This window comes from Dromiciops gliroides, chromosome 5 (genome assembly GCF_019393635.1).
Source record: "Dromiciops gliroides isolate mDroGli1 chromosome 5, mDroGli1.pri, whole genome shotgun sequence".
NCBI classification, from domain to species: Eukaryota; Metazoa; Chordata; class Mammalia; order Microbiotheria; family Microbiotheriidae; genus Dromiciops; species Dromiciops gliroides.
The window spans coordinates 288,217,569-288,234,446 of record NC_057865.1 but is presented as its reverse complement, the minus strand read 5'-3'; the positions used below and the strand labels follow the sequence as shown (position 1 = coordinate 288,234,446).

General features: G+C 44.2%; 1 protein-coding gene across 2 annotated transcripts in view; it reads left to right on the top strand.

The window, feature by feature from the left end:
- TST (thiosulfate sulfurtransferase) overlaps window positions 1–16,878 on the top strand; it is a 17,542-nt gene extending 664 nt beyond the window's left edge. Inside the window, exons 2-3 of one of the 2 annotated variants that reach the window (XM_043965560.1) lie at window positions 474–1,091; window positions 16,323–16,878. In XM_043965560.1, coding sequence (XP_043821495.1) covers window positions 494–1,091; window positions 16,323–16,621 — 897 coding nt within the window. In that variant the 5' untranslated portion in view covers window positions 474–493 and the 3' untranslated portion in view covers window positions 16,622–16,878. Of the gene's footprint in view, window positions 1–192; window positions 1,092–16,322 lie in introns of those variants that run through there. The other variant, XM_043965559.1, reaches the window with a different exon arrangement.

Here is a 16,878-nt window from a genome sequence, read left to right as displayed (position 1 = left end):
TTTACTGATTTCTCTTAGTAACTAACTGCACCCCTCTTTAAATGAATCTCCCCCTCCCCCAGCCCTTCAGCTGGGCTCCCGCTGTCATTACCCCGCCCCCTTTCTCCTCTTTTTCTCCGGCTGGAGAGGAGGGGCGAAACCCACACACAAACCCACATATACACACATACACACTTGCACATATGGACTCCCAGGCTCAGCCAAGACAAATTCACTCTCGAGGGGCCCCAAGACCCAGAGCAGCCGCCGGGGATTGGCTGCCAAGGTGGGCGGGGTCTGCCCTGGGATAAAGTCTGGGGCCAAGCTGGAGCGTAGGCAGGCCGCCACCTCTCCCCCCCGCCCCGAGGCCAGCTGAGTCTGGGGGTGGGGGGGAATGTCCCCCCAGGCCACGCCCCCCTCTCCCTGGCAGCCTCCCCGATCTCCCAGCTCCGCGTCGTTTTGTTCTCCCTGTTTCCTGCTTTTCCCTCCTCCAGGCAGAGGCTCTAGGCTCGTCATGGTGCAGCAACAGGTGCTCTACCGGGCTCTAGTTTCCACCAAGTGGTTGGCCGAGTCGGTCCGCGCCCGGAAGCTGGGCCCGGGCCTGCGGGTGCTCGACGTGTCCTGGTACCCACCTCTGCAGCGCAACGCGCGCCAGGAGTACCAGGAACGCCACATCCCCGGCGCCTCCTTCTTCGACATCGAGGAGTGCCGGGACCAGGCGTCTCCCTACGAGATGATGCTGCCCAGCGAGGCCTCCTTCGCCAGCTACGTGGGCCGCCTGGGCATCAGCAACAACACGCACGTGGTGGTGTACGACGGCGACGACCTGGGCAGTTTCTACGGCCCGCGAGCCTGGTGGATGTTCCGGGTCTTTGGCCACCGCACCGTGTCGGTGCTCAATGGGGGCTTCCGCAACTGGCTGCAGGAGGGGCACCCGGTGACCTCGGAGCCCACGAACCCCGAGCCCGCGGTCTTCAAAGCCAGGCTCGACAATTCCCTGCTCAAGACTTATGAGCAGATGATGGAAAACCTCGAGTCCAAGCGCTTCCAGATGGTGGACTCCCGGTCCCGGGGGAGGTACCTGGGGACAGAGCCGGAGCCTGATAGCAAAGGTAGGTAAGCTCCCAGGTGGATCGCACAGGCCTCTCACTCGCTGACCAGGAGTTGGGGCACCACTCCTTCCCCCAGACACACACACCTTCGACACCTGCACTGGCTCTTGTTCTTGGTGGCCCCTGGTGCCTCGGACCAAGCCAATGGGGTTAATAGATCATCTGAAACAACCCCCATTGCCCACCACTGAGTCGGGAGAGGAGGCTCAGAGTGGTCAAGGAACTTACCCAATGTCACACGGTAAAAAGTGGCATGCTAAGATTTAAACCCAGGTCTTCTAAGTCCAAATCGATGTCTCCGTGGGCTATGATGCCATAGAGTTTAAGTGACTTAGCCAAAGTCTGACCTTGTCCAGTCATCTTCCCTACTGTACCACAATCGACTCTCACCAATTATAATTTCATAGGACTTTAGAGTTGGAAGTTGCCTTGGCTCACCCCTTGCAACCTTTTCCAGAGGAGGGGAAAGAGGACATCAAGTGACTTATCCAAAGTGACATGACTAGTGAGGGACAGATAGGGCTGGAAGCCCTCTAGGAGGACCTTTGACTCCAACCCTTGGAGTCTGTTCCACTCACCTGACTCCCCTCCCCCCCCCCAACCAGTATAAACCCAGCTCTGTTTACCAACAACAGACAGGTCCTTAGGGGACCTGTCCAGAACTTTCAGAGTGTGGAATGCAAATGGCCCAGGTGTCCATCAGCTAGCTAACTTTGAGAACCTACTGACTGGAGTATTGCACTAAAGTCCTTCTCTGAGGTCTCACTGTGGTATGCCCTTGCTTTTCCAAGGTTTTGCCAGGGCTTCCCAAGGTCTAGCTGCCCTTACCAACTTAGATAGGCTGGAAGTCTTGTGCCCAAGAATCAGCGCCCTAAGTGCCAAGAAATTCCCCATCAACTTGGCCACAAAGTGTCAGTTTCATTTTAATTATTTAAAAAGTATAAACTTAATCATCAACAAATGTGAAGAACAAAAGAACATTCATTCATTGTGTATGAAGCAGGATACTGGATTTCTCAAACATGGCAACTCTTTCCTAAATTGTAAAGGGGTCACAATCTGAATCAGACCCATACTGACAATTATGGATCCTTGTAGTATTGAATTATTGTGTGCTCTGTGCTAAGGGCTGGGGGAGAGATCCCTCCTTTACCCTCATGGCTTGTGGTCTTATTCTCAGATGTGTCAGAAAAGGTCAATTTAGAGAATGTTCAGTCATGTCCAACTCTTCATGACCCCATTTGAGGTTTTCTTGGCAGAGATACTGGAGTGGTTTGCTATTTCCTTCTCCAGCTCTTTTTACAGATGAAGAACTGAGGCAAACTGGGTTGTGACTTGCCCAGGATCAAACAGCTAGCAAGTGTCTGAGACTGGATTTGAACTCACAGAGATGAGTCTTTTTGACTCCAGGCGCAGTGCTGCATCCACTGCACTTCCTAATCAGTACCAATTAGGGTTGTGAGGGGAACCTTCCTAGAGGAAAGAGCATATGGGTTGAATTTTAGAGGATGAATACAGAATACAAAAAGTAAGAGATTGGTAGCAACAGCTATGAACAAAGTCAAACAGTGGGAGAGTGTAGGGGATATATTGGGGTGGGGATGTTGAATGCTCTAGTTTCATTGGAAAAACAGAGTATGAGAAGACTGGAAACTTAGGGAACACATAGCTTGACTCTAGGCAAGTTCACCTCTCTGAACCTCATTTTTCCATATCTGTAAAATGGAACAGATAGCTTCTAAGGATGCTAGGCAATCTGAATCCATGATCCTGTGGTAGAGGGCCTGGAATGTCTAACTAAGAAGTTTGAACTTGAAACTTGAAACATCTATGGGGGTGGGGGGGTGGACTTGATGGCTTTGGAGGTTCCAAGTCTAGAGAAACTAAGGGACTTAATGCAGTTATAACTGAAACCTATGTTCTCTGGATCCAAATCCAGAGTTCTTTCTATTGGATTATGCTGATGATCTCCTACACCCCCACCCTCTTTTTTTCCCAGGCAAAAAACTGTCTAGATAGTGTTTCTGGGAAACTGCATACTCCAGCTTCTCACCCGCCCCCCCCCCCAGGCTAAAAATCCAGCCCAACTGGGCTCTGTAATTGGAGAGAGTTATTTTTTGCTATTGGAACCTATCCAGTGCCTCTCTCTTACCTAGAATGAAAGCTCTCTTGGATCTCTGATTCATTTTCCCCCTGCCCCAACCCTCTTTCAAAAATCTTGGGAAGAAATAAATGCACTGACTGATCTTCACATCCCCTGCCCTGAGCCTAGACTAAGGAGTGAACCACAGTTTTGAAAGAAGGAGGCAGAATCCAAAAGAATTGTGCATAGTCTGCCTTTTTCTCCGACCCCACCCCCCACCTCCCTTGCTTGGGCAGGCATTCAAGGGAAAGGAGGGAGGTTAGAACATTCCTGGCACCAGTACAGGCTTCTTGGAGGGAGTAGCTTAGAATCAATGGGGGTTGTCGAATATCTTGAGTTGGAAGGGGGATAAGCTCCTTTCAGATAGGTTTTATTTGTTTGTCTCTTTATTCCAGAAGCCTATTTGTCACAGGGTTTTACACCTGAGTCAGAACTTATGATTTCATTGCTTGAGATGCTGTCCAGGTGTGGAAATTCCCTCCACAGATAGAGATTGGTAATATTCTTAGCTTCCTTCCAAACTCCCTCCCCTTCCCAAAATTACTTTGCATTTACTTTATATCTGCTTTATGTCTATTTTATATCTGCTATCTCAGCTCTCTGAGAGGAGATATATCTCCTGTACTTAGCTGTCTAATGAAAGACCAGATATATAACAGAAGTTTAATAAAATACTTATTGATTTCTAAAAGTTTGCAACTTGAAAGGAATGTTGCTAGGGGACTGAGCTCATTAAGCTATAAGTCTCTATAGAAACCTTTGTTGTCTCACTTCAGAGGCACAATAGTAATTATGTAAAGAACACTGGCTTTGAAGAGCAAGAGGATTTAGGTAAATTCCACCTCAGGTTTATAACCTAAGTGACCTTGCTCTGGTCCTTTCCCCATTTCTTGAGCTATAAAGCTAAGGTATTGGACTAAATAGCCTTTGAGCCTCCATCCTGCCCTAGAGCTAAGATCTTTTGTTGTGTGAATCCCTTCTTCAGCCTCTCCAACAAGAAGCTATCCAAGCCCCTGGTTTGGATTTTTCCAGGAATGGGGGGGTTAGGGGGGTTAACACTGGAGTCCATATAATACTTTTATAACTGTATTTCAGCATAATTGGTTTCCTTTATAATTGTATGTATTTTGTTTTATGCATTTAAAAACATTCTGTAAATAGGTCCTTAGGCTTCCCCAAACTCCCCTGCCATCCCCAGGACTGACCCCAAAGGGGTTCAGGAAATTTAAAAAAAAAGGTTAAGGACATTTGTTCTAGAGACATCATCATCCATAATGTTGTCCAGTCTCTTCATTTTACAGGTGAGGAAACTGACTCAGAGAGGTTAAGTAACTTGCTCAATGTCATGTACAGGGTGGGCCAAAAATCATGAAGAGGTTTCTAACTTCTTTATTTTTTGCTTTTAATTTACAACACCATAGCATCACATATGGTATATATAGAAAGCAAATTTACATGTGAAAAATAAAATCTCATAAATGGCAAAAAAATTTTTTTAAATAATTTTTAAAAGTTATTGAAACTGTGGCTTTTGACTCACCCTGTAGATAGGAAGTAGAAGAGACAAGATTCAAAGCCCATGTCCTCTCACTCCAAATCCAGTCCTCCAACACACTGGACTGCTGTTAATTTCCTGTGGAAAGCTTTAATAAGTTTTAGTGGGAGTTTAATAAGTGCTTGTTGATTGACTGATTCAGGTATGAGTTGGACTAAGTAGCCCCTGAAACCATAAAATCCTCAATCTAGAGTTGGAAGGGATCCCAGAGGCCATCTACTTCTTACTTCCTCATTTTACAGATGAGGAAACTGAGGTACAAAGAGGGAAAGTAACTCCATATGGTCATAGATTTAGAGCTGGAAAGGACATTAGAACTCATCTAGTCAAACACTCTCTCTTTTCTTTTTTAAGTGATGAGACCAAAAGGGAAATAATATCCTGAAACTATGTATCTAGGAACAAATTGTATTCTCCCACTAGAATATAATCTAACCCAAGATCACACATCCACACCTCAGAGCCGGCACTGAAACTCAGCCCCTGGCTCTTATGTAGCACCTTTTCCAGTCTTCCATCCTGTTTTCCAAATAGGCACTAGCCTTTGTTAGAGCTAAGTGCCAATGTACAAGTGTATTCAAGGAGTGAGGAAGGAAAAATCACTTAGCATGGTACCTTGTACCTTAGTAGATGCCTTTTAAATGCTGGTTTAGAATCGTAGGTTTAGAAATGGAAAACATTTGTAAAGTCATCTAGTCTAATCCCCTTCTTTTGACAGAAAAGGAAACTGAGGCCTAGAGAATTCAGATGGCTTGCCTAGGTAGTATCACACGTGTGATCCAAGTGTTCAAGGCAGGATTTAATTCCCAGACTCCAACTCTGGTGTCCTATCTATTTCACTACAATGCCTCTCAACAACTATGTCTAACACTCACCTACTCACATTGACCCTGACTCCAAGCACAGCGCTCTTTTCATTCCCTTAACCTGCCTTACCACTAAAGAAAGTTCTCTGAACAGAAATGGCTTGGAGCCTATATCCAGATCAGATTCCCCCATCAGTTAGAAATAAATCTACATGTGTGTTCAATGTTCAAATCCCCAGCAAGGGAGGCAAAGGGGGATGGTGGTAGTGGTGAACGGGGAGGATTTAATCTAATAGTATTTTGTTTCTGATTTTCCATCATCCTGGCTTAACAGTTTAGGCTTCCAAAACCCTTCCTTCCCTCACAAAAATGCTGAGGTAGGGACTATAAATATTCACTCCATTTTATTGATCAGAAAATGGAGACTCAGACAAGGGAAGATGATTTGCCTAGCATCATACAATTATTAGGTAACAGAGCCGTGTTTTAAATGTAGATCTCCCAATTTATCAAGGCCACTACTCCTACTCTGCCTCTCTAACAATCAACCAACAAGCATTTATTATATACCTACTGTGTACCAGACACTATCCTGGGTACTGAGAACTCAGTTAGAAAAGTGAGATGGCCCCTACCCTTGAGGTTATATTCTAGTGGGAGAATACAACTTGTTCATAGATACATAGATACAGGATATGTTACTGGTAACCTAGGGGATGGTCCTCCCTGGAAGGAAGTCCAGCTCTAGGCTCAAATGAACCCAGACTCAGCTCAGAGGGAGTTTGACCACAAAGAGAAGGATTGTGGTATTTTTTTCCCCCTTCATATGCTCCTCCCAACCCTGGAGTACCAAAGGAAAATCTCTAATCAGTCAGTCAATAAACATTTTTTAAGCACCAATATTCAATGTGCTAAGCTGTGGGGATACAAAGACAAAAGACAGTCCCTGTCCTCAAAGAGCTTATAATCTAGTGTGTTTGTATGGGGAAAACAATAAGCAGAGAAATATGTCCAAATAAGTATATGTAGGAAATAAATGAGAGAGAAGATACTAGAATTAAGAGAGTTTGGGGAAAGCTCCTGTAGAAGATGAGATTTTAGTTGGGACTTCTCAAAAACGAAGCTTATGCATGGCTCATATTTAGGGTCTCACCAAAAGAGAATAACAAAAAGTTACTCATAGGATCATAGCTTTTGAAAATAGAAGGAACCTTGGAAGTCACTGAGTCTTCTCATTAAAAAAAAAAAAATGAGGGGCAGCTAGGTGGCGCAGTGGATAGAGCACCAGCCCTGGAGTCAGGAGTACCTGAGTTCAAATTCGGCCTCAGACACTTAACACTTACTAGCTGTGTGACCCTGGGCAAGTCACTTAGCCCCAATTGCCTCACTAAAAAAATAAATAAATAAATATGAGGAAACTGGGAATCAGGGAGGTTGATTGGCTAAAGCCAATAATTATCTTATGTGGGATTTGATCCCAGGTTTTTCTGACTCTCAAGTCCAGTGACCAATCCAGTACTGGCTTACTATATAAAGATATCAAGTATAGGACAGCTATTTATTTCCTTCACCTCAAAAGAAATGTTTAAAATACAGAAGACTCATAAGTGACCATTGACAAGTACTTAAAATATGAAACAGTACCTATTTACTCTTTTTTGGGGGGGGGGCGGGGCAATGGGGGTTAAGTGACTCGCCCAGGGTCACACAGCTAGTATGTGTCAAGTGTCTGAGGCCGGATTTGAACTCAGGTGCTCCTAAATCCAGGGCCGGTGCTTTATCCACTGCGCCACCTAGCTGCCCCACCTATTTACTCTTTATACACTCTTCCCAGGAAGTAGGAAAGATTTATGGGACTACTGAACATGTATTTCACACATTTTCCTCAAATCTCTTTAATTAGGGAAGCCCAGAGTATGAATGAATGAATGAATGAATGAAGCATTTATTAATTGCTCACTATGTGCAAAGCACTGCATGATGTGCTAGAAGTGCAAACAAAAAGGGAAGACGGTCTTTGTTTTTAGTGGTATGATGTTGACTTGGGAGCAGTAGGCAGCCACAGGGCAGGCAGTGTGTCAACAGAGTGACTAAGGGAAAGTGTAATCAGCTCCTATCCACATGACAACACTGGCCAGAGACGTTTTTCCCCACCCCATGCTTCTTAGACTTGCAGTCCCTGAGAGGGAGGGCCGAGAAACTGAGCCAAGGTTCAGAATAGTATCATGTTTCTCAGGGGAGATTACAGGGAGGGCAGAGCTGACCATAGCCAATGACAGGGGATGGGGGCGGGGGGCGGGGGCAGGAATCCTGATATTCTGAGTTTCATAAAAGAGAGTGTAGGGGTTGTACTGGCCTTCTCAGTCTCAAAGATCACCGCAGTCAACAAAGTTTAGTTTGAACAGAGCAATGTCTCTCTAATATAAGTATTCTTAATTTGGAGGCCATGAAAGTATTTTTCTTTCCTTGTTTTTTTTTTTTTTAAGTGAGGCAATTGGGGTTAAGTGACTTGCCCAAGGTCACACAACTAGTAAGTGTTAAGTGTCTGAGGCCGGATTTGAACTCAGGTACTCCTGACTCTAGGGCCAGTGCTCTATCCACTGCGCCACCTAACTGCCCCTCCCAATTACATTTTTAAAAAATTTTAACATTCATTTTTGAGTTCTAAATTCTCTCCTTTCCTTTCACCCTTTCCTTACCCCATGAGAAGGCAAGCAATGTGATATCAACCATACATGTGAAGTCACACAAAACATTTCCATTATTAGCCATGTTGCAAAAGAAAACACAGGCAAATAAAAAAAATTTAAGTGAAAGAAGTATGCTTCAATCTGCACTCAATCATGAGATTGTTTTTCAATATATTGATAACTTCCACTGTAATTGGTTTGTATAATTCTACATATTTTATGCATTTAAAAACATAATTCTGAGGATTACATGGGCTTCACCCAACTGGCTGCCCAAAGGGGCCATGATCTAGCAATAGATTAAGACCACCCCCTGCCCTGAGTTCAAGGGGAATGAGACAGTGAAAAGACTTCAGCATTTTCTCTTATAGCTCTTGAGCCTATGAGCTTGCCATAAATTTATATGAGTAAGTCACTTTGTCTCAGTGCGGGTGGTGCCTACCATACAGGGCTCTTGTGATGAAAGCTTAACACAAATTGGAGCTGTTGTTTCTTTGCTATTTGCCTCAGTGGATAGAACATGGGACCTGGAGTCAGAAGACTTGGGTTCAGATCTCGACCTCAGATATTTATTAGCTGTGTGACCCTGGGGAAGTCACTGTAAATGGATGCAAACCTCTCTTAGTGGAATCTAGAATTCTTTCTCAAAAGGTGAAGACTGAAGACTGCAAAGGATAGTACCGATTCCACCTCCAGACACTTAATAGCTATGTGAACTGGGGTAGGTCCCTTTGATTTCAAGATTTAAATCCCTTTCTTCCTAAAAGGGAAGGAAACCAGAGAAAGTCAATGCCTGTAAAAATTAAAAGAAACATTTTATTAAGCAGCGAAGAAAATCACAAATGATCATGGGTACTATGGAGCCTGTTGTCAAATAGGACATCATGCAATAATTTAAACAAAGGCAGGTAAGGGATTTGGAGGAAAAGGTGGGCTTAGAAAGGCCCACTCCCAAAGGGAGCTTGTGTGTGAGGAATTCCAGGGATCAAGAATGTGGCCTTTGATACACAAATCAGAAGGCATTCTTGGTGATTGGCAGTTCAGTTCAAAGCTTGATTATTAGATGTCTTGATAAGGAGATCTCTCTCTCTCTCTCTCTCTCTCTCTCACACACACACACACACACACACACACACACACAGAGGATTATTCCAAAGTTGGGGAATCTCTGAAGATTAAGGTCCATATCAATAGTTTATAACCATTCATCCTGCAGTCTTTTGTTGTTGTTGTTGTTTGTTTTTTGTTTTTTGCAGGGCAATGGGGGTTAAATGACTTGCCCAGGGTCACACAGCCAGTGTCAAGTGTCTGAGGCCGGATTTGAACTCAGGAACTCCTGAATCCAGGGCTGGTGCTTTATCCACTGCGCCACCTAGCCGCCCATCCTGCAGTCTTGATAAGTCTTTGATTGACTTCAGTTACTGGTGTGTTAGCCAATGAAGCCAGTCCTCATACAGTTGTTCTAGTTACCTGGATAACTGAGAGACTCAAGCAAATCAAGGTATCCATTTTCACATCACTTAACCTCAGTTTCCCCATCTGTAAAAAGGAGATGATAATAGCACTTACCTCTCAGGGTTGTTGTGAGGATTGAGTGAGATAATAACTGCAAAGCAGTTAGCATAGTGCCCAACATATAGTCAGCACTATACACCTGTTAGCTATCATTATTTCTGATGTTATCATGAATATCTGGACCTGTCCAAATCTAGTACTGAAGGCAAAGGGTAAATATGGTCATTTCATTCTGTTGTCCAGAAGCCACATCCACCCTTCCCTAACTTACCCCTCCCTTTTTTTGAACTTCCTTCCTCCCCTCCCCATTATCTATTTTTTTTTAAGTGAGGCAATTGGGGTTAAGTGACTTGCCCAGGGTCACACAGCTAGTAAGTGTTAAGTGTCTGAGGCAGGATTTGAACTCAGGAACTCCTGACTCCAGGGCCGGTGCTCTATCCACTGCGCCACCTAGCTGCCCCCCCCCATTATCAATTTGAAAGATTGTTCTACTTAAATGGCCCTGGACATAACACCTTTTAACCCCAACCCTTCTTTAATATACCATTCAGAATTATACCCTGGATTAATCCATTTTTTGAATGATGGGCTCATAACAAGCCCAAGTCCCATTCCCAGGCACAATTCTGTTTTCTCTCTTCTCTCTCTCTCCTTAGATCTTATGGACCTTAGAGGCCCATATAATCCACCCCCTCTCATTTTATAGGTAATAAACTTGAACCCCCAGCAAATCAAGGGACCTACCCCAGTTCACATAGCTATTAAGTGTCTGGAGGTGGAATCGGTACCCAGATCTTCCTGACTGTAAGCCTGTAAGAGTACTGATTCTATCCAGGGTATTACCCAAGATATGAAGCTTTCAGACCACAAGGAAGGGCTCCATCTTCTAGGGTGAGGTAGATTATGTGGGTCATTTTATAGTGAGCCTTTCTAGTCAATGTATTTATTTGTGTGGTGATTTTAGGCTGGAGAAGCAGGATAGGATAGTGGGTAGGGAGCTAGTCTCAAAGTCAGGAAGATCTGGGTTCAAATCTTACCTCTGGCCCATACTGGCTAAGTGTCTCTGGGCAAATCATATCCTTTCTATGCTAGGTCAGTGGGGTCAAATTCCAATAGAAATGGGGACAACTCAATTGTGCATAAGAATCGATGCAGGCCACATATTGACTTAGAAAATCACCTGTTATCTGTTTTATTGCAGTTTTTATTTATTTTGTTAAATATTTCCCAAATACATTTTAAGCTGCTTCTGGAGGTCCTAAGGACTGCTGTTTGACATCTATTCTCTAGGGAGCTCTACAGTTGCCAACCTACACTGGTGGAGGGAGTTTCTTCACCTGGGAGTTCCCTCTACCAGTGAAATCACAAATCTAGGCCCCATCCTTTATATTGATCAACCAGAAAGCTATTTATACGACTGGCCACATCAGTAGTTATGTACGATAACTGAAATAACAGCTAATATTTGCAAAGCACTGAGCTGTGTGCCAGGCACTGTGCTAAGACCTTTACAGTTCTTCTCATTTGCTCCTCACAACCACCCTGGGAGGTAAGGTAGCTACTATTATTATCCCATTTTACACATGAGGAAACTGAGGCAAACAGAGGTTAAGTGACTTAGCCAGGGTCACTATTAGTAAGTATCTGAGGCTAGATTAGAAACTAGGTCTTCCTGACTCCAGGCTTGGTGATCCATCTGCTGTGCCACCTACCTGCCCCCAGGTAAGGTGGATCAATAGATCTATTCAAGGGACAGCTAGGTGGTGCAGTGGATAGAGCACCGGCCCTGGATTCAGGAGGACCTGAGTTCAAATCCAGCTTCAGGCACTTGACACTTACTAGCTGTGTGACTGCCTCACCAAAAAAAAAAATAGATCTATGTGATGGCAGCTTCCCTTTCTCTAGTGCTTTAAGATCCCCAAAGCTCTTCCATGAACAACCTTGCAAATCATGGAGTCCTCTTTACCAATGGAGTCATAGGCTTGCTCCCTGGCCATGTCCCCAGTGCCCTTCACAGAGTAGACACTACACAAATACTTGTGGATTAATTGGCTTCTCAGTTGGTTGGCATCTTGGGACATGAAGAAGGGGCTAGACAATTGTTAAATATTATGGATACATACTTTTTTTGTGGCAGTTGGCATTTTAATGGACACCTTTTATAGCCCAGTTCATAAAGGTGTCTCTTTAATGGATCATAGGGGCAGCCTGAGGCAACAGTAGGAGATGATCTGCCACAAAAAAGCTCATATAATCTTAGCCACACAGGAAAAGCAGACAGTAGTACCAGAATGTGGAATATGGTGGTGGTCTTCTTCCTCCTACTAGTTGGTACACACCTGCACCATTGGGTTGAGTTCTTGGATCCACATTTTAGAAAGAACATGGATGCGGATGTTTAACCTAGAGAACATAAGATTGACAAGAGGATGTGAGAGCTGGCTTCAAAAGGCCCCGTGGTACATCAGATATGGAGCAATGGACTTGGAGTCAAGAGGATGTGGGTTCAAATCCTACCTTTTCCATTAATGATGTGTATGAATTTGGGCAAGTATCTTCTCTGAGGCTCTCCTTCCTCCACTTCAAAAAGAGAGGGTTGGGGACAGCTAGGTGGCACAGTGGATAGAGCACCAGGCTTGGAGTCAGGAGAACCTGAGTTCAAATCTGGCCTCAGACACTTAACACTTACTAGCTGTGTGACCCTGGGCAAGTCACTTGACCCCAATGGCCTCACTTTAAAAAAAAAAAAAGAAAAGAAAAGAAAAAAGAGAGGGTTGGACTTGAAGACCCTCAAAGTCCCTTCTAGCCCTAGATCATGGGTTTTGAGCATTTGAAGGGTCCTTTTTCATGGTGGTAATTTTAAACAGAGTTTATTCTACATACCAAGAATTGCATTTCCACTTCTTTACAGCACAATGTACAGTGTTGTGCACTTCTCTCCCTTTTCATAGGTTCAAGGATTCAGAATGCCCAGATTACACAGTAGCTCAAGTGTTACTTTTAAATTGCTACTTCCTTGGTTACAAGTGAGAGTCCTTCAATGGTTGGAAAGCTGTGTGGAATGCTCTTTCTTCTGGTGTTTAGTCAACTCCTTTAATGATGGGTCCAGAAGAAACACCTCCAGATGGGGCTGCTCCACCCCCTGGGAACCTACTGGGAATGTGCTCTCTTCATACAGCTTAGTAATGATGGGGCTGCAGACCATCCCCAATTCTTTCTGTTGATGCTCAATTTCTTCCTTCTCAGCAGTCCAATTCTTCCTTCCTTCCTTCCTTCCTTCCTTCCTTCCTTCCTTCCTTCCTTCCTTCCTTCCTTCCTTCCTTCCTTCCTTCCTTTCTCTCTCTCTCTCTCTCTCTCTCTCTCTCTCTCTCTCTCTCTCTCTCTCTCTCTCTCTCTCTTTCTTTCTTTTTTTGAGGCAATGAGGGTTAAATGACTTTCCCAGGGTCACACAGCTAAGTAAGTATCAAGTGATCAAGTGTCTGAGGATGGATTTGATTCAGGTCCTTCTGAATCCAGGGCCAGTGCTTTATCCACTGCACCACCTGACTGCCCTCAGCAGTCCAATTCTTATAAAGCACTTGGGTTATTTAATTACATTCATCAAGGATTTTCTGTTTGTCTTCATCACCAATTTTGCCTTGGAGTTTCTCATCCTCTACCATAGCTTCCATGCTGAAATCATAAGATTCAATAGAATTCTTGGAAGATGCCTTGTCTCTTTGCTTCTCATCTTCAGCCTTGTATTTTTCAGCCTCCTGGACCATATGCTCAATATTTTCTTTGCTCAGATGACCTTTGTCATTGGTGGTGGTGATCTTCTTCTTGCCTGGGCTCTTATCCACAGCAGAAACATTGAGGATGTCATTTGCACCAATATCAAATTGACTGCAATCTGAGGAGCATCCCTGGGGGCACAGAGGATCCCTGGGAGCTCAAACTTGCCAAGCAGGTTGTTAGCTTTCATTTTTGCTCTCTCACTTGAAGGACCTTCTTAAGGGAGAGTTAGCTCTTCTTCTCAGGAGGTAGAACTAGGGATCATTTAGAGGTATACATGCTTTTTTGCTCAGTAAAAGGAGACTTCTAATTAAAGCTATTCCCAAGTGGAACTTTTGGAAGTGGAAATTATCATCACTAGAAGTTTTCAAGTGGCCAACTGCTTGTTTTATAAACGGAATTTCATTCTATTCAGTGATAGCTTGGTCTAGATGACCCCTGAGAATATATGATGTTGATTATATCTGATCCCCACTTTTTATTTTACTCGTTCATTCATCTATCCATTCATTCATTTGTCTGTTTGTTTGTTTACTTATTTATGCCAAGGATGTAACTAAGGCTGAGTATAGGGAAATGCTTTGCTTGTAGTCACATAGCTAATAAGTAGTGGGATGAGCTAATAAGTAATAAGATTTGAACCCAGGTCTTCTTTCTTCATGCCTAGTGCTTTCGCCACCTCTCCTCACCCCAATCTGGGATTCTTAACATAAGGGATACATCAATAGATTTCAGTAGGTCCATGAACTTGGATGAGAAAAACATTACATCTCTATTTCTACTAATCTCTATCTGAAATGTAGCATTTCCTTCAATTCCTTAAAAAATGTGATTTTGGGAAGGAGTCCCTTGTCTTTCCTATAGTGCAGAAGGAAGGACTCCTTTGTAACACAAAAGATGAAGAACCTCTGCTCTACTCCAATCAAACAAACATTAAGTGCTTACCATGTACAAAACACTGATTATAAAGAAGAAAGGAGAAACAGCTAGGTGGTGTAGTGAATAGAGCACAGGCTCTGGAGTAAGGAGGACCTGAGCTCAAATCCAACCAAGACAATTACTAGCTGTGATCCCAGGAAAGTAACTTAACCCTAATTGCCTCCAAATTAAAAAAAAAAATCCCAAAGAGGAAAGGAAAATCTGTCCTTATGGACCTTCCATTCTGCTGGGGGGGGGGGTGAGGGGGGAGCAGGGCTACAACATGGAAACAAGTGCATTGACCTATCCCTCACCTGGCTTCTTATATTGTATCTTCATCAATGTAGATGGGTTCTCTCCTATAGCATATAAGATCTATGAGGACAGGGATGGTGTCTTTCCTGTCAAAGTAGCCCAGTGTCTTACATGATACCTGGCACATAGAATATGCTTAATACTGGATTGCTGATTGGTTCTTAATCTAGAAATCAGTTCAAACAGAGACCCTGCCACTGATGTCCTGTGGGCACATCATTTAATTTTTCTGGAACTCAATATTCCTATCTATAAAATGAAGAAGCTGAATTAAGTAGACCTCAAAGTTCCTTCTAGCACTACTTCATTTGTTCTCTTCCATTTTATTCACAACTGGTTTTCTTGCTGTTCCTCAGTCATGATGCACCATCTTCCACTTCCATACCTTTGCACTGACTGCCCTGAATTCTTGGAATGCCTCTGCCTCTTAGAATACCTAGTTTCCTTTAGGATGGAGCTCAAGCTGTTGTTGCTGTTTGTCCTTCATTCTCAAAGAGGACCATGACATTGGGATGTGATATCATGACTTGCACTGAATTGGATTTACCTGAGGGAGAGCTGTACAAAGTCACCGACCTGACCTGACTCTCTCCTCCAGAGCCACCTGAGTCCAGTAGCAAGATAAACATCAGGATGACTGGAGATGGCCCTAGATGTTGTTTAAAGTGATAGGAGTTAAATGACTTGCCCAGGGTCACACAGCTAGTAAGTATCTGAGGTGAGATTTTAACTCAGGTCCTCCTAACTCCATGGCCCAAGTTCTATCCACTGCACCATCTAGCTGCCCCCTATTCGGCTCAAGCACCTCCTCCTAAATGAATGAAGTCTTTCCTCATCTCCCCCACCTTCCCAAGGATTCTAGTACCTTTTCCCCACCAAAATTTACCTGTTGCTCTTTTGTATGTTTTTGGTTGTTGTTGGTTTTTTATGTTACAATATGTGCTCATTTTCCCCATTTGACTATTAAAATAAGCTCCATGGGGCAGCTAGGTGGTGCAGTGGATAAAGCACCAGCCCCAGATTCAGGAGGACCTCAGTTCAAATTCGGCCTCAGACACTTGACACTTACTAGCTGTATGAGCCTGGGACAAGTCACTTAACCCTCATTGCCCCGCAAAAAAAAAAAAAAGAAAAGAAAAGAAAAAAGCTCTTTGAGAGTAGGGGGCCTTTCTTGTTGTTTTTATTTCCCCCACAACCAATGGGGTCATTAGAGCATGGATTTAAGGTAAAAGGAAACTTAGAGGTCACTCAGTATGACTTTTTTTAGTTTGTAGATGAGGAAAACGGGCCCCAGAGAATTTAAGTGACTTGTCCACTGCTAGCAACTGTTAGAGACAGGATATAAATCCTGACCTTCCTGATTCCCAGGCCAGCATTCCATCCATTATGCCACACTGTCTGTGACAATGGGTGCTTAATAAGTGCTTATGAATTGGTTGCTAGAGTCCAGCCATCCCTTCTAACTCTCTCCTCCATTTTTCCTGTCTCCTTGGTCCCTTTCTGGGACTGGCTCAGACCTGGAACCCGGCCACATCCCCGGTAGCCTGAACATGCCCTTCACAGAGTTCCTGACGGCAGAAGGCTTTGAGAAGAGCCCCGAGGAGATCCGGGCTATGTTCAAGGAGAAGAAAGTGGACCTCTCGAAGCCACTCATTGCCACCTGCCGCAAGGGGGTCACCGCTTGCCACATCGCCCTTGCCGCCTACCTCTGTGGCAAGCCTGATGTAGCCGTATATGATGGCTCCTGGTCTGAGTGGTTCCGGCGGGCACCCCCCAAGCTTCGGGTCTCCCAATGGAAGGGAGGGAAAGCCTGAGGAGGGATGGGGAAAGGAGGAGACTCGACTCTCTCCCTGCCCTCTCCCTTCTCTTAGATCAACCACTTGGGCTGTTGAGGATCTAAGGGCTCATCTTTGCCTTACCTACAATCCTCTCTGAAATGATGTCTGGTTTATACTTTTGTTTTTCCTTACTAGTTTTTGTAAAAGGGATCAAAGAGCTTCTGGGGTAGCTGTACAAAGACTTCCCTCATCCTTCCTTGTCAGCTCTGGAATAAACTCTACTTTTTCTGAGA